At 37.6% G+C, this 25693-nt stretch overlaps 1 protein-coding gene across 2 annotated transcripts in view; it reads left to right on the forward strand.

Moving 5' to 3' along the window:
• ZFPM2 (zinc finger protein, FOG family member 2) overlaps positions 1-25693 on the forward strand; it is a 507451-nt gene that overhangs the window by 313568 nt on the left and 168190 nt on the right. For both annotated transcript variants that reach the window (XM_008255815.4, XM_017341487.3), the window contains one exon: positions 18054-18165. In XM_008255815.4, coding sequence (XP_008254037.1) covers positions 18054-18165 — 112 coding nt within the window. The remainder of the gene's footprint in view (positions 1-18053; positions 18166-25693) is intronic.

The following is a 25693-nucleotide window of genomic DNA, read 5'->3' on the forward strand; positions in this document are numbered from 1 at the left end:
AAGTTGTTCATGTGGAATTTCCCATCCAAACAGGATTTTAAAGCCATACTGATTCGTCAGTTATTTCCTCAAGATTGCATATTTCATGCAAAAAAGTTTCAGGAAGTCACCCCTCCTTAAAATCTTAGTCATATTTTGTCTTCTGTAACGGTATTCCAGAAAAACAGCTGAGGAATTCTGATGCTTTTTCTTTGTTTACCGATTTTAAGATCATTATGCATAGTCTAATGCATAATTATAATTATGCATTCATGATGTTACTTGTGCTGGCTTAACTCAGAAATAGTGTGAAGCAGCTAATCTCGAAGCTACAGGCTGTTTCCCATCACTTAGATTCTGATCAGAGCTGTTTGTTGAGTCTTATTGGAACACGGACTCTGTATGCACCAGTCCCAAGGCTGGACCCTTCCTTTTTATCACTTGTTTCACTCCCTGCCCTTTCTCCTTCTCCCTAAATCCTTGCTTTGAAGACAGGAAAAACTACAAGATAATTTGGTTTTATTGCATATGTTTAGTCTATTCACAGCAGTTAAATGAGAAGGATTTTTTTTTTTAAATTCTCTAGTTTATTTATAATTCACAGCATTATACAACATAAATGAAGCCACTATCTCTTTATATGATTGAGATTTTACTATCAGTTGGATTTTTCATTTAGTTTACTTTAGAACTGCATAAACTTGTCTGGTGCAAAACTATCCAACTTTCTTCCATATGTTGTTGGAAAAATGTGATTTGGGGCAGAAAAGTTGCTCTGTGTGTCTTACATGTAGTGCCTTTATCAATATTTGCAAAGTATTCACCTAATGGATACAGTGGGAAAAGTGTTTCTGTAGCACTGTGAAGGGTTGTAACAAGTCTCATTTATTAACGTTTAAAACAACAGCTCTTCCAGACCTGGTTATTAGAAACTAGATTTTGGATTAGTCAGTACTAGCACAACATAGAAATGTATAATCAAACGTATTTCCTTACATAGAGGTACACAATCTCAGACAACAAGGAAGACAGAGCAGTAAATAAAAGCATTTTACCCTTCTTGGATCAAAAGCCAAACCAAACGCCCTTTGAGTCTGTAGCTTAGTACTTCTTCTCTGCAGTGTCGAAACAGGGAAAATCCTGTTAGTGACCCTACTTCATGTTCCAAATGTAGTGGGGAAAAAAATCCACCAAGTATGCACATTGATTTATGTGCATATTGTTCTGTGTTTGTTCCTAAGGAATGGGCCACCTTTTCATCATTGATATTTACTGTCTTTACTAAAAATTTTAACCACGAAAAGAGGTTATGAATTTGTTTTGTATTTTGCTTTGTTTTTAACTTGGTTTGTCTTTTTTGTAGTTGATAGGTGAGACAAGATAGAAAAAATTATATAAGAATTTGACTAAGGTATTTAAATGTAAATCATTGCTCCCACATATGATATAAGAAAAATGTGCATAGTCTACATTTTTCTACTAGATAGTGAATTCCCAATAAACACTGAGTTTCCATTAAACTTTCTTTGTACTTATTATCTATTAAGTAGATAATAAGTAAAATAACCAGTAAAAAGATTGGTCAAATCAGTAAAATATCTTATATACACTTACATCTATGACTTATTGGTAATTCTGTTCATGTTGGATAGAATAAGTTAAATAGGCATGGGACTTCTTATAGATATTTAGTTATTTTTAAAATTTTCTGTTTCCCTGAATCAGCACACATAAAAAATATAAATAAGTATTGGATTTTTTTAGGTATAAATCTAAAGAAGTTGTAAGCATTAATTTATTTACTGTTGACAACAGTCCTATGAAATCTATTGATAAGGGAACTGATGCACAGGGAGGTGGATGTACTTGCCCAACATCCACATCACAGATAAGTAGCCAAGATTGGATTTAAACTCAGTCTGGCTCCAGAGCCCAAGCTTGTAGGCACTCTGTTAAGTGGTTCTCCATCAAGTACATAAGCCTATGAATTGAATATTCTGCTTCTTTGCCTCATTGTGCTTAGTTAAATTCTGGAAACACACTGTTGTGAATATGCCATAAATAATACCTGAGTTATAGTAGAATTCACCAGTTTTAGTCTTGTTTTCTCAAAATGAGCACCTTTTTGTATCTCTGTGCTCATTCCACACCATTCTTTTCACTGAGGACTCTTTTTGCCTTCATAGTTTAAACCTGAACTTCTGCTAGCAGGTGAAAATTTTCTGCTTTTGTTTTGGTCCCGTCCACCTGTGCTCAGCATTGCTCTATCTGAGGAAAATACTAATTATATCCAGACTGGCATACTGAAGTGGAGACTCTTCGATCAGTGAGCCAAGACTTGATATTGCAGTTTAGGGTCCTTAGGTGGGTGCATCCAGAGGCTCTGTGGGGTGGAATTTACCTGCAGGCATGAAGGCCTGCTAGGCTGCCTTGCTGCATGGATTGCCTGTTGAGACCTCACCACAAAGAACTGTGATGAAGTCTTACCATGTCTGCTGACCAGCTGAGCACTGAGAGAATTCCCTTCTTCGTTTGCTCTTTTGAAGTCAGTGCTGAATTGAGAGAATTTTACCATAAAGACATCTTGGATTTCATCATGAATTCTGTTTATGATGGGAAACATTTATAAAGTTATAATCATCTTCACAAGTGTAAAAATAAAAATATTAGGAAATATTGTCTGTGAACATTTTATATCATGAACGAGACTATGTTTAGTTGGTTCTTCTTACTTGATGCCTGGTATTGGTATTTAGTATCTCAGTTAGACTCCCAGGACTCCAAACTCTGCAAATGTGAGAAGTTATTCACTACAAAGGCTATAAATTTCACAGCTCAAAACACCCTGTGGATTATTAATGAGGTACCAGGTGATTAGCTTATACAAAGTGCAGCTAGGAATCTTGTATAATGTAGAAGAGAAACTGCTAACCACAGACTCATAGAAGACCATTTGAGCTAGTTTTCGTGGACATGAAGAATTGATATTTAACACGATTTCTAAAATGATACTCATTGCTTTAACACCATGGGAAGAATTTAGTTTCATGTAGATTTGCTATGAGAAAAATAGATGGCAATCGATAGTTACGACTATTTTTAGCAATGTGAATTTAGACAAATTATTTAATTTTTCAGAGTCACAGTTCAGTTTTTTATCTGTACAAAATGGGTGTAACAATATCTTTGCCACAGAACTGTAAAATTTAATTTAGAAGGCAATTTAAGGGGTCAGGTGTTGTGGTATAGCAGGTTAGGCTTCTACTTGGGATGCACACATACCATGTCAGGTTGCCAGTTTGAATCCCAGTTACTCTACCACTCATTCAGCTTCCTGATAATATCCATGGGAGGCAGCAGGAGAGGGCACAGGATCTTGGGCCACTGTAACCCATAAGGGAAGCTTGGATAGAGTTCCAGGCTCCTGGCTTCCACCTATCCCAGGCTTGGCTGTTGCCAGCATTTGGGGAATGAACCAGTGGATAGAAGATCTCACTTTCTCTATCTTTGTCTTTCAAGTGGAAGGACGTGAGTAAACATTTTGAAAAGGTAATATAACACCAAACCTAGCACATTGTTATGCCTAATAAAATGTTATAAATCATATTAAGTGACTTCAGAAAATTCATGGAAAATGGAATCTAAATGTAAGTTTATCTTTGTGCAAAAAATATTTGAAATTCAGGCAGTGTTTTTTTTTATTTAGTAAATATAAATGTTCAAAGTACAGTTAATGGATTACAATGGCTCCCCCTCCATAATTTCCCTCCCACTAACATCCCTCCCATCTCCCGCTCCCTCTCCCATTCCATTTACATCAAGATTCATTTTCAATTATCTTTATATACAGAAGATCAATTCAGTATATATTAAGTAAAGATTTCATCAGTTTGCACCCACACAGAAACACAAAGTGTAAAATACTGTTTCAGTACTAGTGATAGCATTACTTCACATTGGACAACACATTAAGGACAGATCCCACATGAGAAGTAAGTACACAGTGACTCCTGTTGTTGACTTAACACTTTGACACTCTAGTTTATGGCATCAGTAATCTCCCTAGGCTCTAGTCATGAGTTGCCAAGGCTATGGAAGCCTTTTGAGTTCGCCGACTTCAATCTTATTCCGACAGGGTCATAGTCAAAGTGGAAGTTCTCTCCTCCCTTCAGAGAAAGGTACCTCCATCTTTGATGGCCCCGTTCTTTCCACTGGGATCTCATTCGCAGAGATCTTCCATTTAGGTCTTTTTTTTTTCAGGGTGTCTTGGCTTTCCATCAGGCAGTGTTTTCATAATACACATTTTTTTCTTGGAGTTTTTGAAGTCTCTTCATATATGAGGGCAAGGAGTCTCATTTCTATTCAGCCAAAACTTGAGTTACTGGAATTTTTTTGCACTACTATGAAATGCATCCCTCTAGGAGTAACTAGAAATCTAAGCCAAATGCTTGCATAGAATAACATACCCAAAAGTGCTTAAACACTGACTGATTCAATCATCCAAATAAGCCTATCATATAAATAATTTTAAAATTCTTTTGAAGAATGTTTTTATTTATTTGAAAAGCAGAGGGACAGAGAGAGGAGGACAGAGATGAGGGGAAAGAGAAACAAAGAGGTGGGGGAAGGGAGTCAGAGAGAGAGAGAGTGATTCGTTGATTGATTCCATCTACTGAACACTCCACAAATGGCTACAACAGCTGGGACTGGGGCAGGTAGAAGCTAGGAGCCAGGAACTCCCTCTGGGTCTCCCATGTGGGTGGCAGGGACTCAAGTACTTGGGCCATCATCTGCTGCTTTTCAGGCACGTTAGCAGGGAGTTGAATTGAAAGCAGAGTACCCAGACTTTGAGCAAGCACTCTTAAGTGGGATGCTTGAGTTCCAAGTGGTAGCTTAGCCTTTTGCACCACAATACTCATCCACATACTTGTTTTTTAAGACAGAGATGCTCTCCTTTTTTATTAATATTTTATTTATTTATTTATTATGTAAACAGCATAGAGGGAAAGAGAGAGAAAGTGAGAAAAAGACCCTGCATCCACTGGTTCATTCCCCAAATAACTGCAATGGCCTCAGTTGGGTGGGGCCCAAGTCAGGAGGCAGGATCTTCTTCTAGGTTTCCCACATGGGTGCAGGGGCCCAAGCACTTTAGCTGTCTTCTGCTCCTTTTCCAGGTGCATTAGTAGGGAGCTGGATCAGAAGTGGAGCAACATTGGCTTGAACTGGCACCCACATGGGATACTGGCCTAGCATACTTTTTTTTAAAGATATATTTTATTTATTTGAAAGACAGAGTTACAGAGAGAGGTAGAGACAGAGAGAGGTCTTCCATCTACTGGTTCACTCTCCAGATGGCCGCAATGGCCGGAGCTGCACCAATCCAAAGCCAGGAGCCAGGAGCTTCTTCTGGGTCTCCTACATGGGTGCAGGGGCCCAAGGACTTGGGTCATCTTCTACTGCTTTCCCAGGCCACAGCAGAGAGTTGGATCAAAAGAGGAGCAGCTGGGACTAGAACTGGCACACCATATGGAATGCTGGCGCTTCAGGCCAGGGCTTTAATCTGTTGCACCACAGCACCAGCCCCTGCCCCATACATACTTTTAATATGCTTATTTTAAAGATGAAGAAACCGAGATGCAAAGCAGTTAAGTAACTTGCCCAGTATCTTACAGTTACTAAGTGATTAGGGCCCCAGAAGACTAAGATGTGGGTCAAACTCTGTCAACGTGGGCCCAAAGTGCAATATTTAAATCACTTTTTGACAATTAATAAAGCACATTAAGTAAAATAATGAGTATCTAATGAAAAGAATATTTACATAATTCATCTTGGCTACAGGTCCCAAAATATTTCAACTTTTGTAATATTTTTTCAAAATATTTTTGTCAAACTTTTTATGTAACAGTCAAAATAATTAAATGGATGTGAAGTGAAGTAATGTTTGACAGATGTGGAAATACATGATTTAAAACAAAAATGTTTAAAAAATCAGTGGGGCCGGCGCTATGGCATAGTGGGTGAAGTCGCCACCTGCAGTGCCAGCATCCCATATGGACACTGGTTTGGATCCCAGCTGCTTCCAAACCAGCTCTCTGCTGTGGACTGGGAAAGCAGTGGAGGGTGGCCCAAGATTTTGGGCCCCTGCACCCACGTGGGAGACCCAGGAGAGGCTCCTGGCACTTGGCTTCAGATCCGTGTAGCTCCAGCCATTGCAGCCATCTGGGGAGTGAACCAGCGGATGGAAGACTCTCTCTCTCTCTCCCTCTCCCTCCCTCCCTCTCCCTCTCCCTCTCCCTCTCCCTCTCCCTCTCCCTCTCTAATTCTCTCTGTTTAACTCTGACTTTCAAATAAATAAATAAATCTAAAAAAGAATCAGTATGGTTGGGTTTTATATGTAATTATAAAAATAATAGCCATATATTATGGACTTTGAATTTATGTAATAGAAAGCCTCAGTGATTCTAACTGTACAGTTAACCATAGTCCTAATTTGTAATGAAGGTTAATCCTAGCTCTCAAAATTCAGCTGTTGAACAATCTCATCGATTGCAACACTATTATTTAGTAATGTTTAAGCATATATGCATTGTGATTTCCTAGTGTGTCAGTCAGTAAACTTATAATAAGCTTCATTGTTGATACTAATTTAGTTGATATGTCTAGCAATTAGATATGTTTAATATAAATACAAGGCTACAAGGCTACTTGAAATAACTGATGTAAAAGAAAATTAAAGCTTAAATTGTTTTGGAGGCAAAAAAATTTAAATCCAATCATAGTTTTTCATAATATGAATTTTCTACAAGTTTTCTGAAGACATATTATGCATTCCCAATTTTGCAAAATAAATGTATTTATTTATCCATTTCCATGATCTTTTGAAGTACTTTCACATATTATGGGCATCTCAAGGAAATGTAATTCATTTTGCATCTCTCTATTCTTAGCATTTTCTATGTAGTAAATATTCATTAAAGGTTATTGGATGAAAAATGAATACATGTATTTTTGCAAAAGTATAAAATTATTTTAAAAGCATAATAACCTAAATAGCACTTTCAAAACAGAAACCATATAGATAAATCTAAAGGTAACAGTGATTAGTTATTGTTAATTGGAATGATTTTATACATAAATTTATATTACTCATCTGGTAAAAACTACATCTAGATGACCTGAGCCTTCTTGTTACAAACTTTAATATTCACATGCAGCTGAATACAGAGTGTAACCCACGGTTATTGCACCCAGTGATTAAATTTTAATAGGTGAACATTATTTAAATATCCTTTCCAACACCCACATCGGTGTTTTTGTTCATGTTTCTCTTCTTTTTATAAAAGAATATAATTGAATAAAAAAATGAGAAAACAGTTACTACAATTTAATTTTCTCCTATATGACTGAGAATATTCTCTAAAATGTGCCTGTTATAAATATATATTTTAACATAAAAGTTCAGGTTTACCAGGAACACAGAGACAATATCTCTCATAGACAGAATCCCGTGGAAGACTAGTAACAATAGAAAGTCAGATTTGAGAAACTTGTCCACGGGCAGAATGAATAAAGATTGATCTCAATTGGTTCTGAGTTCAAGACATGCTCCTTTAATTTCCCCAGACCAATAGAGGTGCTGAGAATAGTTCCATGGCTTAGGGCCCTGCAGAAGGCCAAGGTGAGTGTATAACTGGACTTGGTTTCTCGTTGTCTACAACAGAAACCATGGCATCTGCTTGCAGATGGGATGACATACCCCCAGTGAATTGGGCTCTTGGCTTTTACACTCTGAAAGTTTAGAATTAGGATAATTGATTTGTTCAAATTAAAAAACAAGGACTGAAATTCACCCTCATAGTCAAACTTACTTCAAGCACTACATGTTAGTGTTTAAAATATTTTTGTTAATAAAATGTTTTGCAGATAAGATGAGCTTTGTTCAGGTGCTCAGATATTTTCACATTTCAAGAAAAACTTTGCCAGGGTTTTACTTTTCTGGACCTAACTTTTAATAAGGGCTTCCAGTGATTTGTGTCATAGAAGATCTGCCTTCCCAAAAGGCACTGTACTGTATAGTTAAATAATTTCCCCACATTTTCTTTTCTTCAGAAGGACATACCCTTCTTTTACCTATTTTGGTTGACTGTAGAATCCTCATCAGTATAAAATATAATTGTGTCAACTGTGTTTTAACTGTAAAATATAAGTGAATTCTTAGTAGGCTATGGTTATAGATGGAAACAAGGGCACAAATCAAGGGAACAATGTTTAATAACGAAAAAATACTTGTATTTGGCTTTGAAAAATATAATACATTATTGCTATGAATATTGTTCTCTTTGGGGGGGCAGTGGGCAGAAGTTAAGATTTGCTAAATGAAGCAGTCTGAAAGGTTACCAAAAGGTTGACTAGCTCTCATGGTGTATTTATTCACAAATGATGAACGTATCTCAGCATGGTAAGATTACTTCACATACAGGATGGTGTTTTGGACCACTAACTGTAGATATGTGTGTGTATATTGTGTACACTTGTGCTCTGTACTACCTTTAAACACACCACTTTCTATGAGGGAGGTAAAATGCCAAGACAGTTTAGAATGACTCTCCTTGTTTCTCCAATAGAAATACGCATTTCCTCAAGTAAGCATGAATCCAGTGTGTTGAATATGAATATATGTGTGTGTGAATGATTATATTTATGTATAGAAAATCTACTAATCTACACTCAGAATTTATATGTAGATTTGCTAGAAGGTCGTGACATAATCTTAGAGAGAAGAAAAATGAGACCTTTCGAGGTTAAGTGACTGACCTCCAGGTCACATAGCTGGTCCCACAGCTCTCTGGATTTCCCAACCCTCCCAGAGGTATATGGGACAGCCTTGCATCAGGAGACTGACCCAAGAGCAGCTCACTTTTCCCGTTTTGGGGTTACAGCACTGCGACTCTTGCACATTGCACTAGGTGCAAGCCCAGAAATTCTGCCAGGAGCAAAATAACACTCCTTAAACACTCTAGGACTTTCAGAGCCATGGAAAATAAAAGGTTGAAGTTAATGGTTGCCAGCTTGGAGGGAGTAGTTCTTCATTGGAGCCAAATGTATGTGAAGAACAGATGAGACTGTGGGAGTGAAGTTGGCAAAAGGCAAGGAGAGATGAGTGTATTCATTTTTGAAAATGAAAGTACAATAAATATCTGGATAAGTTAGATATTTGCTATTCAGAGATTTTTTTCCTCTTAAAAAATGAAGTGTTTGTGTCTTCAGAGAGTAATCTTGAATAATGTTATATTCTCTCTAAATATAATGAAGTAATTGTTTTTATTTGGGGGCAGATAAATTGTTTGTAATAACCTATAAATGTAGAACTATTGTGTTCCATTTCCTAATAAGATCATTATTTCTTTTAGGGAAATTCTTGTATTTAATCAATGACTCATGTTAAGTTGTGTTCCAACAGTTTTGAGAACTAGAGCAAATATGCATCAGCGAAGATGATTATTTGAATTTTTGGTTCATGGGGATAAAACTACATGACATAAGGAGTATGAATATAGTAGTCAAGAATTCTGTCTTTTTATTTCACACTCATTTTGTTGTTGCAAATTCTCTTACCAAGTTTGAGATCCCGCATACCACAGTCAACTTAAAGACATTTGTTAGCAAAAGTTTTCTTGACTTTCACTTTCATGCTGTCCTTAAAGGAAGTTTGGCAGAACTGTGTTTAGAAAAGAAGAAAAGAAAAGAAAAGGAAAAAAAAAAAAAAAAAACACTGTTCACACTGTTCAAATGAAATATCCCCAAGCTTCCCATTCATAAAGCTATTCTATACTTAGGTATAGTGTAGGGATTCTTGAAATAGCACATTATTACTATTTTTCCCATTTGTTCCCTTCATGTATCTCATAATTGAAGAGTATCCTTAATTGATTTGAGCTTATATTTGAAAATATTTAGAGCATATCAAGTTTTTTTCAAACAATGCAACTTGGTTAATCTCATGAAAGTAAGCTTTGTTATTTCCCAAATGATAGATGTTGATAATACTGTGTTTCTTGATTGAGTTTGGAACTTCTCTAAGATTTTTATTTGAATCTGTGGAAAACATACACACACACATACCTAGTTTGTTTTTAGATAGTATACAAAAAGAAGACTACAATTCTCAGTGGAGTATTATCCTAAGGTAGTTACATGACTTTTTCTTTCTATTTTAAAATTACTTTTAAATTTTTAAAATTTTATTTCCATTGTATATGAAAGGGAGGGGAGAGGAAAAGAGGGAGAAAGTGAGAGAGGGAGAGAGAGAGAGAGAGAATCTTCCATGTACTTATTCATTCTCCAAATTCCTACAGCATCCAGGACTGTAATAGGCCAAAGCCTGGAGGTAGGAACTTAAGCCGGGTCTCCCATGTGGAAGTCCAGGACCCAAGTACTTGAGCCATCATCTGCTGCCTTCCACAGGTCCACATTACCAGCAAGCTGGATTCAAAGCAGGGAATTAATAGAATGGAAACTGGAAACAAGCACACCAAAATGGGATATAGGCATCCCAAGGAACAACTTAACTGCTGCACCAAAACCTACTCCTTAAATTTTGGTTTCAAATGGAAGCACATGACAATAATGGGAGCAAATGGTATTCCTAGTCTTATCTGAACAGAACACATTAATTAGTCTTGCAGAATATTTCAGTGTTATTGCTGAGACTTTTTTTTTTTTCTCATATAGACCACATGGAGTAGGGTGACTCTGCTTATATAGTTTAAAGTGATACTCTATTTTCTGGGAGGTGGGGAGAACAATTTTGTCTCAGCATCAAGTTCATACAGAAGAGTTTCCTGTATAACTTTTTGAAAGATATTTAACAAACACAATTTTATGAGGTAGAGATCAACATAATGAAAGTTGTAAATTCCAATCAAATCAATAATGTTGTGAATACATATGATACACTGAAAATACAATTGTATAGGGCCTTGAATTGCTATTTGGCATATTTCTTCCCACTCCAGGTAGTCCAAGGCTTTAAGTTGTTAATACCCCTATAGAATAGACTTGGTGAGGGGAGCTTATAAATTCCAGTTCACTGTCACTTGAGACTGCATAAAGTTAAAGGGAGAGTGATAAAATATTTTTGTGAATGTCATATTGAATTTGAATTGAATTCCAGGGTAGAGAACTGCTTGGATATATTAACTGATACTCTTATTGTGTAAAATTTTCCCTGTGGTAATGCAAGGTCAAATCACACCAAGTACCATTTTTTTTTTCATTTAGATATAAAAAATAATTCAGTTGGAGGAGGTTGGCAGTGGTAGTAATGTCTGATTCCTAAGGGCCAGAACATGTGACTGTGTGTGTGTGTGTGTGTGTGTGTATTTCTGGTTCTAAATATTTAACTCTAATACATGCAGTAATTCTGAAGGTTTTCTCTTTATTTCTTTTTTAATGATTTGTTTGTTTATTTAAAAAGCAGAGAGAGAAAGAAAGAGAGAGAGAGATCTTCCATCCACTGGTTCACTCCCCAGATGGCCACAATGGCTGGAGCTGGGCCAATCCGAAGCCAACAGCTAGGCCCGTGGGTGCTGGGTCAAAGAACTTGGGCCATCTTCTACTGATTTTCCAGGCCATTATCAGGGAGCTGGATAGGAAGTGGAGCAACTGGGAAATGAACCTGCACCCACTGAAGGCTTTCTATGCCTACTGTCAAATACGTGTTTATAGCTGAGAGAATAGAACTAGCCGTGAATTGTTAAAACAATTGTTCTACAGCAACAGAATGTTGCCAACAGGCCTCAGCTCTTTTCACTTATTACTCATTTATAGAAGCAACACACCAGGAGTGTTTTCATCAGCATCAAAGTACTTCTCATAGCATTGGAGTGAGATTTTGTAATGATTTATTGTATTTCCCAAAGTCAATGGGAGCCAATTTTTCTATCAAATAATTCTTGTTAATATAAAAAATGAGCTTTTCTCACTAGGAAGATTTTCTTAAGACTTTGAGCTCTTCTCAGCTCTGATTTTGGAAATCTCACAATTTTTCCCAGTAATATTTGGGATCCCGAAGATAGCATTATGTCACCAGCTTCTTGGGTTAGAATTCTGTTCTATTCTTTACCTTTGGGCTGTCTACTTTTATCTCCATTAACCTTTTGGCTTGACTATAAACATTTATTGAAGGCTACCTCCTTTGTCGGTCCAGTAACTCCAAAGGTTAGTGAGAAGTGGATGCTCATTTGACCTCTTTTATCCACATTAGATGATTCTAATTATTCCTCAGAAATGACACTTTTGACCCATTTTGTCCTTGTCAAGTTTTTCTGGTTGTGGGCTGTCTAAACATGATACTGCAAGTTCAAACTGTGTCCAGGAGTGCAGATTTTTTAACGTCAATGTAGAGCCTCAGAAAGTACACTTTTTCTTTTTTTGTTAAACTCTATGTAACCAAAATCTGAGGATCTTGTTATATACCTGGAACTGATTAATTACTGAAAGATGTAAGATTTATTACTGCCTAGATATGAAGTATAATCTTCAACCTATGAAACTCATAGGTTATTTCAAAATGAGAAAAAAATGGAGAAAAATTTTATAGCATGTGAGAGTAAACTACATTTTTTCTGGGGTTTTAAGCAACCCAAGGACACAACAGTTTTTTTTACATAAAAAAGTTTCCTTCTCAAGCTACCTGGCCACTGTGGTCACCAGGGATCCCACCTCCTTACATGTTTCCATAATCACTTTGACAAAGGCAAGGTGAGTTACCCATCGGCTATTTGCAAGTTCTGCTGGGATTGACATTGCTTCTTGTTCAGGTTCATTGTTCAAGTAAAGTAAAATGGCCATACCTAACTTTAAAAGAACCAGAAGTGTGGGCGTTGTGGCACATGGATTGAGCTGCCAGTGGGGATATATCTACAGCCCATATCAGAGTGTCCAGCCCTGCTTCTTTCAATCCAGCTTTCATGCTAATGCATCTAGGAAGGCAGCAGGTGATTGACCAAGGACTTGAGTCTTTGCTGTTCACATGGGAGACTGGAGTTCCTCCTTACTGGAGTTTCTGCATCCTGACTACGCCTGACCCAGCCCTGACTGTTGCAAACTCTCAGGGGATGAACTAGCAGATGGAATATTTCTGTGTCACTCTGTCTTTCAAGCATATGAATAAATCTTTTAAAAACAAAGTGGAGGCCGATGCCGCGGCTCACTAGGCTAATCCTCTGCCTTGCGGCGCTGGCACACCGGGTTCTAGTCCCGGTCAGGGCGCCGGATTCTGTCCCGGTCGCCCCTCTTCCAGGCCAGCTCTCTGCTGTGGCCAGGGAGTGCAGTGGAGGATGGCCCAAGTGCTTGGGCCCTGCACCCCATGGGAGACCAGGAGAAGCACCTGGCTCCTGCCTTCGGATAGGCGCGGTGCGCCGGCTGCAGGGCACCGGCCGCGGCGGCCATTGGAGGGTGAACCAACAGCAAAAGGAAGACCTTTCTCTCTGTCTCTCTCTCTCACTGTCCACTCTGCCTGTCAAAAAAAAAAAAAAAAAAGTGGAGACCAGAAAAGTAGACAGTAACAAATATTTCATCACAAGCTTTAAATAGATAGTTTGTAAACATCACAACATGTCTTTAGGTGTTTGGGAAGGCAGGCGTAGTCATTTTCATGTTGAACCTCTTTTGTTTACTCTTCTACCTTTCTCTTATACTTCCAAGGACTCCTGTGATAAGGCTGAACTCATAGATAATCTGGGATAATCTGATCATTTCAAGGCCCTCATATCTTTAAAATACTTTTAACCAAGTAAGGTAACTTAAATCACATAGCTTCTATGGGATTAGTTCATGGCCATCTTTGGGAGTCCCTTTACCTTTCAATGTTTTGTATCCATTCACTTTTACAATATATTGTGCTAATTATACTCTTGGGATACTGGATAAGCATCTTGGCCTTACTTTCCTCAAGTGTGAAATCAGGTAATTAAACTCAATGAACTTGAAAGGTGCTTCTAGCTCTTAACATTCTAGAGTTGCATGAATCCTTATGCTAGTGAGAGAATGGGGTAAAAGAACCTAATGATCGATGTGGCTATTGTTGTTTTCTATTCATGGATTTTTCTGGAGTGTAGATTTCATATAATCCTGGCTAACTCGTTTTTTCCTTACACTTGGTAATCTTCTTTGAAGACAGGTCAATCTCTATGAAAGTTGACTTTTTCAGAAAGAAATTGACTTATGTCCTCAAAACTGTAATAACTGGTTCCTTGAGATTTTTTTATCTACCTATTATTTACTTTACAGCTTGGGTACAGCTTTCAGCAACTCTTTGATACATTTTTGCTTCCGCCTTATTGATTTGGAGTAAAAGAAACTAGTTTCTCTTCAATACAGTTTCTTTAAAAATTGTATTCAGGCATAATAAATTTTGGCCAAGGTTTTGAAAGACAGAATGTGTAACATATCTTTAAGGAAAGGTGTTAATCAGCTACTTTAATTTGAGTCACAGAGTCAACTTTTTTTGTCTGTTTGTTTTGAAAGATGTATTTATTTACCTGAAAGAGTTACAGAGAGAGAGGGACAGAAAGAGATCTTCCATCTGATGGTTCACTCCCCAGATGGTAGCAACAGCCTGTAGTGGGTCAGGCTGAATGGGCCTAGAACTCCATCAGGGTCTTCCCATGGGTGGTAGGGTCCCACGTCCATGGGCTGCCTTCCACTGCTTTCCCGGTAACATTAGCAAGGAGCTGAATCTGAAGTGGAGTAGCTGGGACCCCAACTGATGCTCTGATAAAGGATGCTAGTGTTATAGGCTGTGGCTCAACCCACTGTGCCATGATGTTACCACCCAGATCAAGTTTTCTAAGCTTTAATTTGCTTATGTCTACAATGGAGAAAGTATTATCACCTAACTTCTCTGTCCTTGAGTTATAAAAATTAAGCAGGGACTGGGCTATGGTGTAGCAACCTAATCCTATGCCTGCAATACTGTCATCCCATGTGGGCGCCAGTTCAAGTCGCTGCTCCATGTCTGATCCAGCTCCCTGCTAATGCACCTGGGAAAGCAACAGAGGATGGCCAAGTGCTTGGGCCCCTGAAAGCATGTGGGAGACCAGGAAAAAGCTCCTGGTTCCTGGCTTCTTCCTGGCCCAGCCCCAGCCGTTGCAGCTATTTAGGGAGTGAACCAATGGATGGAGGATATCTCTGTCTGTCTGTCTATCTCTCACTCTCTCTCGCTCTCTCTCACTCTGTCTCTCCTCCTTTCTCTGTAACTCTGCCTTTTAAATACTTAAAAATAAATCTTAAAAGTAGAACAAAATCATTCAGGTGAGTTACCAAACAGCCAGTGTTTAGCAAATTCTTAAAAGATTGAAGCAAACCAATAATATTGTTTTAATAGCAGTAGGAGTGATGGTGAATAACTCATTCTGGATTGCTCAGGACTTTCTGATTTTAGCACTGAAAGTGTAGTCTTCTGGGAGATCCTTCCATCCCAGACAAATCGTGGCATTTCATCCTGGAGGTGTAGTGTTTAGAACAAAAGTTAATATTGACTCGACCTTCTTCCAGTTGTTGGACTTAATGGAAATTATTTAATCTTTTAGTTGCAATTTTCTTATCAAATACAGATATATGAGGACTAGGTGTGTAAGAGTTGTGTCTAACAAAATGCCTGCACAAATACTATCAATAGTAGTCCCTTTATATATTTTTATTGCTAAAAAAAAATCTTCATTGCCTTTTCTGTTTTAGATTTACAAACCAAAGTTTGGACCTGATATGTAAACACCCTTCAAGAGCTATTCCTAATCTGTGCATCCTCTGATCAATATTGATCGTTTGAATTTCTGTGAAAAATTGTAAAATCTGACTATAAAAAGTCCTGAGGCTTTAAGAACTATCAAGTGTAACATTTATGTAATTTATAATTATTCCTCATGAATTAACAGAATCCAGTAGATATCATGCCAGCCACCTGTTTTGAATTTATCATTTGAAATCAGAAGAATATAGATTTTACAAATAAAATTACTAAGTACCCCATATTTGGATTCACCAGAATTGAGACTCCTCCATCAACCTGTTCTACCTACTAGTGAGAGATCTGTAGACCTGATCTATAGATTTACCTATTTCTCTTGTAATTAAAGGACTAAACATATGTATCAGTAAGATACCATACTTAATTGGGTATGAATCACTATGATATTAATAAGCTTATTTCTTTAGTAATTCTATTTTGAAAATGGAAATATGATAGGGAAATTTGATAACGTTTTTGCTTAGATAATATAAATATACAGACATACACACACATGAAGCTCCAAAATGTTTGTGAAAAATGAAATTAAAAGATAAATTTATTTGTGTAAATTTTTTGAAATCCAATCAGTTCTTTCATAATATTCATTTTCATGAACTTTTTTGAAGATCCTTCATTTGCACAGATTTTAAAAGTGAATCAAATATAAGCTTATCTTTAATTATATTTTCTGCAAAGTTTTTGAAATATCCTCTGTGTTTGTGTGTCCGTGTATGTGTGTATACACATGAGTGCAATTTGAATTCACTTCTTTCATTTCGGGCTTTGAGGTAACGTTTTCTGGGTTATGCTTGCCAACTATTAAAATGCTTATTAAGATAGTTACAACTATTAAGAAAAATTATGACTTTAAAAGTGAGTCAAAATGGAAATATAAAAGTCAAAGTGCTAGAATCTGTTATTTTTGATAAATTGCTGTTTTTAACAGACTTTCTTTTAAATTTATCCACCATAGTTGATTTTTCCATTAAACTATATTTTATGTTAGTTTTAGCCTATTATAACATAACTGTTACATTAGGGAAGGATCAGGAATTCATTGCATGTATAGTTTTAAATATGGCTTTGTAGTTAGCAATGGATTGGTATATCCTATGCTGCCTTTGTTGTCCTGAGGCAAGTAAAATGGGTTCTTCAGATTCCTGAAAGATTTGAAATCATCAGATTGCACGGACCTCCTCAAGTGAATACTTGTTAATGCCAATTTTGGAAATTTATGATAGCATGTAATATGTGGCAAGTCCCAGAATGGGCTGATATTTCTTTGGCAGGATCATATCTAGGTGAAAATTCAGTTCAGAAATTACCTTGAGACCCTTGTATTGTACTCTGTGCTGTGGTTTTATGATATTTGATATACAGAACATGGGCTGGTGAATGATAAAAGTCTGAATGCCCGTTCACTGTGACTCATCAGAAAACACAGCCTTGCTAAGACTTACTTTATTTCCTGCCTAGCTTATTTCAGCCATGTAAATTTATCAAGAGTGCTTTAAAGATAAATAATTTGGGTGTCAAACAGCCAAAAATGATGAACCTTTTGAGCCTTATATTTAAAATGCACAGTGAAAATATTTTGTTAGAAAGATAGCACTTGTCTCCCTGCCTTTCTGCTTCTCAGACCAAGGGATGTCATTCTTTAGTTGCTCTGCATTTGAATGTATTCACATTTCCTCTTTTATAGTCTTTCTCAGGGACAATGTATGGTGAATCATTAGCATTATTATTTCAGTTACATTCAGACTCATATCCACACCTGGTGAAGGGGGTTGAGGGGGTTTCATTATTCATTCAGAATAAGTTTCTACTCTAATATAAATGTTGCTCAGGATAGAGCTTTGAAATGGATCCTGATTCTTTAAATTCTTTCCTGTCTGTTTCAGGAAATAGTGAGATCCTGTTGATAGTAAAGTACAATGTGTCTAAAGTTCACTTCTAAACACTCTGCTCTTTGCAATGAAAGTCATCTGCATTCTCTTTATAATTCAGAGCCGCAAGAGATCAGTCTAATCTTGGAGATCTGATCCAGTATCATTTAGGGAAAAAAATATCCTTGATAATAATTCTACCATTCAGATTAGTGAAAGCAGTAAAGCCGTACAGCTTCTGTCGTCTTAAAAAGATATCAGGAGACAGGGGAATAAGGACTTGGATTAGGGTTTGGGAGATTTAGTTGTTTGTAAAAATAAAATGATTAGTACTGTTATTATTCAAGTTTTTAATCAACGAAAGCAAATGGCATCTGTTATCATTCTTTCTACAGAAGACAAAGACTCAGGTCCCAATGGTGCTGACTGCTGGTCCCAAGTGGCTGCTGGATGTGACTTGGCAAGGAGTGGAAGACAACAAAAACAATTGCATTGTGTACAGCAAAGGTAAACACAAGATTATTTCTCTGTCTCTTTCCAAATGTTGAAACCTGAGATTACAAAACAGTGCCACTAGAGCTGGAATGGGAATACAAAGTATAATTTGATACCCTGTCTTCATTTTTCTCTTGTAAGTCCCTATAACTTATAGTTTCAATAAAATATTTTGGGTAATTTTTTTTTCTGTACGGCATAAAAATAAAAAGCACCATACCATTAAGTACTTAGTGCCTTTCACATTTACTTAAACCAGTATCTGAGTGGCTTGACTGGTACCCTCCCTTCACTGTTGGTTTTATTGATAGCTGGGTTTGATGAAATCTCAGATTTCCCCTCTTAGGCATTATCTATCAAAAAGTAAATTCCTTTTGAAATTTAGTGATTCATGTCAAGGTGCCTGCTCCAGGAGGCACTACATTTCAGTTTCCTGAAGTCACACATGATGAGAGGATAGCTGAAAATGAAACCTTTGCAAAGACAGAATTCTTCCCCATGGTGATTTCTGAAGGGCAGAAGGCAAATGGGGAAGAGGAAGCTGATAGCTTACAGAGCTTTGCTTTTGATTTGCTCAGTGTGACATCAACCTAGACGCCTGTGTGTACTGACACCCTGGCTATAGAGGAGCTGCAGCTCGGGGATGGGACATGATGGGATCAATACAGAACTGTCCTCATGTGTGGTGTGGTTGCTAATTCTTTTTTCCCACGTTCAAGTTATGGGCCCTTGCTCTGTACTCTTACAGTGAAATCCCTAATCTCACTTCTTCGTAAATATTGCAAAACCTTGTGCTTCTCATGTTTAATTTCTTTCAGCTTTCTTTTTTAACCAAAAAGACCTACTGAGATCAAAGATTTATTTGTACATTGAACCTAGAAACCATAAAAGCAGACAAGGGAACAAGCAAATAAGCACCCCTATCAATATATTACCATATAAAACACTAATCATAACATCAAAGACTCTTAAAAACTTGCTAGAAACAATTACAACTTGTTCCTATAATCATTACAATTTGTACACTTATAAGAGGATTGCTTCTAAACTACCATAAGCCTTTGAAAGTTGAAACACCGGAAAGAAGGAATTTGCAAGCTAAAAAAACAATCTGCACACCAGGATCTGATTATATTCCTTTTCCTCCTGTAATTGCTGGTCCCAAACCCACTAATTTTCTGACCTGAAATACCTACGTTGTTCTGGTGGGAGCTTTCAGCTCAAAAGCAAGTGAGTTTTTCCCAGAATGTGTCAGTATAATCTGTCAAAGTGAAATGAATGTTGTAGAATGAAATCAGTTTACCAATGCCCACACTGAGAATGTAAAAGACACTTTGGTGTATAGGTTCAGTTGTTGTGGACATGTTTCTTTTGTACAATATCTTATCCTCACCATAGCAACGTAATACATGGCCATAGTTGTTCCACTGTTATGATTGAATTCCACCGTGTCTATAAATTAGGAATTCTTTTAGGAGAGATGATGATTACATAAAAATTTATAATTCTTTGTCATGTTTATGCCTTTTTGTTATTATTGGCTATATCTTAAGCCTTTTGGCAATAAATAATTTGGGGTGATTTGTAGAAACTTATTAATTAATTACCTCATAAAATATGTATTTGATCCTACTATGTGCTTGACTTGTATATTGATATAATTGGTCATCATTTATTACGCCCCTTTTATATTCTCTCCACAGTGCTACATTACTAAACTGTATGCACTTGCTCTTCAGTGCTTTGTTCTATGCTCATTAGTTCATGTGTTCAAGAAAACAGTATGTAAAAAGTTAGCTTTCATTGCCTGCCTTTGCATTCTACTCTCTTAACTGAAGGCAATGTCTGTGTCTTAGTCCCCTTCTTGACCCTGGCCTGGCATGCTGCCTGTCCAAAAAAAAAAAAAAAAAAAAAGGCACTAAGTAAATATTGATTGGTTGACTAGGTAAACAAACAATGAATGGTTGCAAGATGCTATAATAGGCACTCAGATAGTGTGATCATGAACCATCTAAATTGATGCTATCCAGTAGTTTTTTAATTCACAAAGATAAATTGACATTATTCAATGTGAATAACAGTTGATATTGCATTTCAAATACCAAGACTACAATAACTACTCTCTATATATTATTGCATTTAATCCTTATCTAATAAGCTTCTATATGGTAATTAACAGACTACCCTACTGGACAAAAGGTTAATAAGTGACTTAGATAAGATCAATAATTTGCCATCATCACATAGCTAGTAAGTTGGTAACTGGTGTTCTAATGCATATTTATATAATTTACAGTAAAGTTGCACATTAGGCTTATGGATGCTCAATGAAATAGTCATTATTTTCTCATTTTACATGTGTGATTTAGAGAGGTACTATGGATATTTGTAGTCATGGTGAGCTAACAATGAGCCAGTTCAAATGTGGGTCTTGACAACTCTAAATCTTTGTACTCTGCATATCTGCCAGTTCCTTGACACTTTCAAATGATGAGTACCTTCTCTCAAAATACTATGCTAAGAGATTACAAAGTATATATATTAAAAAGTGGCCCTCCCAAAATGCATTCCATAGGCCCCAAAGTTTAAAGCAAGAGCCTCATGATCAAATATACTGTATCCTATCCCTGTTGAAAGTTCATATTGTTCATTAGTATTAATGCTTTGGACAATGTGATCTCAGGAAGCACTCTTACTGCTACCAGGGCTCTAAATCTTCTGTCTCTCCAGGTTCCATGTACTATAAACTTCCTCCAAGCAGAAAGACTTGAGTGTTTGATAATTTAGATTTAAGGTAACTTAAAGATTTATACAATGTGAGATATTTTCATAATGTATATGTTCTATGTTGGGACTCTTGTTTACAAATATAGAAATCCAACTAAATAGGATTGTTAAAAAATATGTATGTGTGTGTGTGCTTTGAAGGTACAAGGGTATCTTTGCTTATAGAACTGGGGTCCTTTGCTTATAGAACAGGACTATTTGGGTCATCAGGAATAGTTTTACCCCTCAAACTATCCTCAGACTGTCTACCTCTGTCTGTCTTGTGGCTCTTTGCTGTGTGGGCATGGCTCTGCTGGTGGCAGAGGAGGCTCACTCCATCAGCACTGAAACTTGACTGAAAAGATAACTTTTTTGGATTTTGATTGGGGTACATTACATCAAAACTAGTTAATCACTATGACTCTCGGAGCAAACCGATGCCATCCCTTGGGCTTAAGAGTATAATTAACCTACATGGGCCACTGAGATGGAGGAGAAATAGTGTGATAAAACTATGAACTGCTGCCACAACAGAATGATTGCTTATGGGCTAACATCTTTGTGTCTGCATGCAACACATTATTCATAATGTCTAAGATACTCTCTCTGAGAATGAAAAATAAATTCCTGATGCCACAATTGCTTTTACTTGTTTATTTTCTAACCAAGAACCTAAACTGCTTATGGATTGTGTTCCAGAATTACTGTTATCAGACCTGGCTATCTGCGAGTACATCTGCACCTATTTACAAATATAATATAAATTGCATATGTGTAGCAGCTGCTTAAAATGTCCTTTGAGATTTTTTTATCATATTTTCTTATGGTGTGAAAGGTCACTTAATGTGTAACTATATAATTTTAGATACATATTGCTTCTTAAAGTATTCTTAAGTGTGGGTTCATAACAAAATTAAATAGAACTATAAAGTTTTCATTTCCAGTGTCCATCAAATAACTATTATAAAATTATATTCCATCACTTAGTGCTATTTGACAGGCTACCATCTTCTTGTTTTATCAAAGCAAGAAGAAAAGATACAGTATTTGGCATTAACATTCTAATCTGATGTACTTTTTTCCTGCCTCAACTACCCCCTTGTCATACCAGAAAGTAATTAGGTCATCCAGACATTGAAGGACCAGACTTCTTGGGTCGTCTGTTTTTTGCCATTATTCTCAGCAGACTCCAGATAATTCTAATTTACTTATCTCGAATGGAAAAATACTAAAAAGCCCCATGCTGAAGTGAAAAGGAGCTGCGCTGGAGGGTAGGATGAGCAAAGGCCTGCCCACTAACCTGAAATCCTCCATCTGTTGAACATTGGCTGTCTACTTTTCTTTGCTGTACACACATAGGTTCTTTATTTGCTTATTGTTTGCAAAGTATGGTGATATAGTCATAGATTAAAAGAATAATAATTAGGTTAGAGTTTTATGTTTTTGAGTTTCCAATATTAAACTTCTGGCATCTTCTGTGTGGGTTTGTACACTTCAAATCAGGGATAATTACACTTCTTAGTTTTTATGGATTTGCTATTTCAAACTAATCAGATTCCTTAGATCTTCAGATTAAGAGAATAAACATTCTTAACCAAAAGAGTGAGAGAGTGTCAGTTCTCCCTCGTTTCCAATTCACCCCCTCACTTCCAATTCACCATGGAAGATTTCCTTGTATGTGAAAGGATGATATCATGAGAAAAACACTGTATTTCATATGTAACCTTGCACAAATCATTTAACCCCTCTCAATCTTCATTTCCTCAGCTATACAAGTAGAATGAGTAGAGTGATCATCTTGCAGATTTTTTTAATATAAAGGGATATCATTGACTTAAAAAAAAAAGATTTATTTATTTAAAAGGCAGACCGAGAGAGAGAGAGAGAGAGATTGATTGATTTTTCATCCACTGGCTTACTCCCCAAGTGGCTGCAACAGCCAGGGCTGGGCCAGGCTGAAGCCAGGAGCCAGGAATTCTGTCCTAGTCTCACACGTGTGTGGAGGGGTCCCACGTCCTTGGACATCTTCCAGTCCTTTCCAGTCACATTAGCAGGAAGCAGAGCAGCCAGGACTCAAACATCTGACGCCAACATCACAAATTGCAGCTCAACCTGTTGCACCACAACAGTGACCCCATAGAATTGTGAAGAAGCACAGAAGTATGGAACTGAGTATATCTGGATAAGTATGCCACTGCTGCTTGTCCTGTATTTAGCTCACCTTAACCCCTAATCACATGTTGATTCAAATTTAAAGAAAGCCAAGACACTCAGGTTGGTATCACACAGTGTACAAGAAAACTTGATCATCTGATACCAGATTTATATTGAGGAATTCCATGGGGCTCATTCTGATACTTTGAACCCACTTGTAACTGCAGAGACTTGTCACAGACTCAGAAGCCTATGTCTGAAGACATCTTTGGATTTTTTTCCCCTTTCTTGGGCACATGACTTTTTTTAAATTTTTCGCTTGTTTTAGTTGTTACTTGAGAGGCAGAAGACAGAGAAGGAGACAGTAGAGTGCCCATATGCTGTGTTGTTTTTTTTTGAAGGATTTATTTATTTACTCGAAAGTCAGAGTTACACAGAAAGAAGGAGAGGCAGAGAGAGAGAGGGAGGGGGGGGGGGAGAGAGAGAGAGACAGAGAGAGAGTGTGAGTTATTTCTTCCATCTGCTGGTTCACTCCCCAATTGGCCACAACAGCTGGAGCTGCATGGATCCGAAGCCAAGAGCCAGGAGCTTCTTCCAGATCTCCCATGTGGGTGTGGGGGCCCAAGGATTTGGCCCATCTTCTACTGCTTTCCCAGGCCATAGCACAAAGCTAGATTGGAAGTAGAGCCGCCAGCACTAGAACCGGTGCCTGTATGGAATGCCAGCACTGCAGGCAACAGCTTTACCAGCTACGCCACAGCACTGGCCCCCATATGCTGTTTTGGAACCCAAATCACCACAGTAGCTGGACCAAGGGCAGGCTGAAGCCAAGAACCCAGAACCCGATCTTACTTTCCCACGTAGATGACAGAGACCCAACTATTTGAGCCACCACCTGCTGCCTCTCAGGGTCCACACTGGCAAGAAGCTGGAATTAGATGCAGAGATGGAATTTGAACCCAAGGACTATGATATGAGATGCAAGCATCCTAATGAGTGTCTTAACCACTAGGCCAAATAGCCACCCCAATATATCTACTATATTTTTTTAAATTTATTTATTTATTTGGAAGGTACAGCAACAGAGAGAGAGAGAGAGAGGGAGAGAGAGAGAGGGTTGGGGGTAGTAGAGAGAGAAAAGAGAAAAAGATTTAGAAGGAGGGTGAAAGATCTTTTATCTGCTGGTTACTCCCCACATGACTACAACAGTCAGGTGTTGGCCAGGCTGAAGCTATGAACCAGAAACTCCATCCTGATCTCCCATGTGGATGGCAGGGACCCAAGTATTTGGGCCATCTTCTGCCACTGTCCCAGGTGCATTAGCAGGAAGCTGGATTCAAAGCAGAGAAGCCATTTAGATATGGGATGAACTTGCACTCAGATGTGCAATGCCAGCTCTGCAAGCAGTACCTTAATCCACTGTACTTCAACAACAACATGGCCTTTCTCAATATTTTATTTTTAATGAAAGTCTTACATTAAGTATAAAGATAATGGTGATACTGATGTTAATAATAGCAGTTACCATTTATTGAGTTTTTTTTTTTTTTTTTTGATAGGCAGAGTGGACAGTGAGAGAGAGAGACAGAGAGAAAGGTCTTCCTTTGCCGTTGGTTCACCCTCCAATGGCCGCTGCGGCCGGTGCACCGCACTGATCCGATGGCAGGAGCCAGGTACTCATCCTGGTCTCCTATGGGGTGCAGGGCCCAAGTACTTGGGCCATCCTCCACTGCACTCCCTGGCCACAGCAGAGAGCTGGCCTGGAAGAGGGGCAACTGGGACAGAACCCGGCACCCCGACCGGGACTAGAACCCGGTGTGCCGGCGCCGCAAGGTGGAAGATTAGCCTAGTGAGCCGCGGTGCCTGCCCATTTATTAAGTTTTATTCTAAATTTCAGGAACTTTTCTAATCACTAAATGCCACTTCATATTTGCCATTACAGCGAACTCATGTCATGCTGTAAGTAGTGCTGGTTTCATTTTATATTTGAATAAACTGAGGTTCATAGTGTTTAAAATTCAAGGATGTGATGAAGCTTAAATTTAGTCTTAAGCATGTTGACTTCAATTTCAGTTGTACAATCAGCAGTTTTAAAGATGCCGTTTATTAGGCCAGGATAACAGAGTAGTATTCTTCTTTGCATATTTGCATGCAAGTTTGTCATGGAATTTTTTTTTTTCAGTTTTTTTGGTTTGGCTTAAAGAAAAAGTGTTCAAGAACTAAAATAACAGTGACAGCAATTCTTTATACTAATTTCTCTGTTGTTTCCAAGGGCACAATAATCTAAAATCATGTGGAAGACTGTATACCTATCATTAAACTCTTCTGTGTCCATCTTCGAGGCTCTTATTTTGCTTATTTGCACAAATTTAACCATGAGACTAATTTACCTCTGTATTGATTGTCTTCTGTGTTCGAGGCCACATACTAGGCAATGTTGAAAATAATGACAAATTCTAATATGATCTAGCTTGGGTTAGGAACTTTCCACACTTGGACAAAATTGATTAAGTTTTCAAAGCTGAAAACCTTTCACAGAACAATTCCTGCAAAAGTCTGGACCACATTCACTTTATAATAGGATTGATTGCATATTATTGGAATTTTAAAACAATAGCCT

This window comes from Oryctolagus cuniculus, chromosome 6 (assembly GCF_964237555.1).
Source record: "Oryctolagus cuniculus chromosome 6, mOryCun1.1, whole genome shotgun sequence".
NCBI classification, from domain to species: domain Eukaryota; kingdom Metazoa; phylum Chordata; class Mammalia; order Lagomorpha; family Leporidae; genus Oryctolagus; species Oryctolagus cuniculus.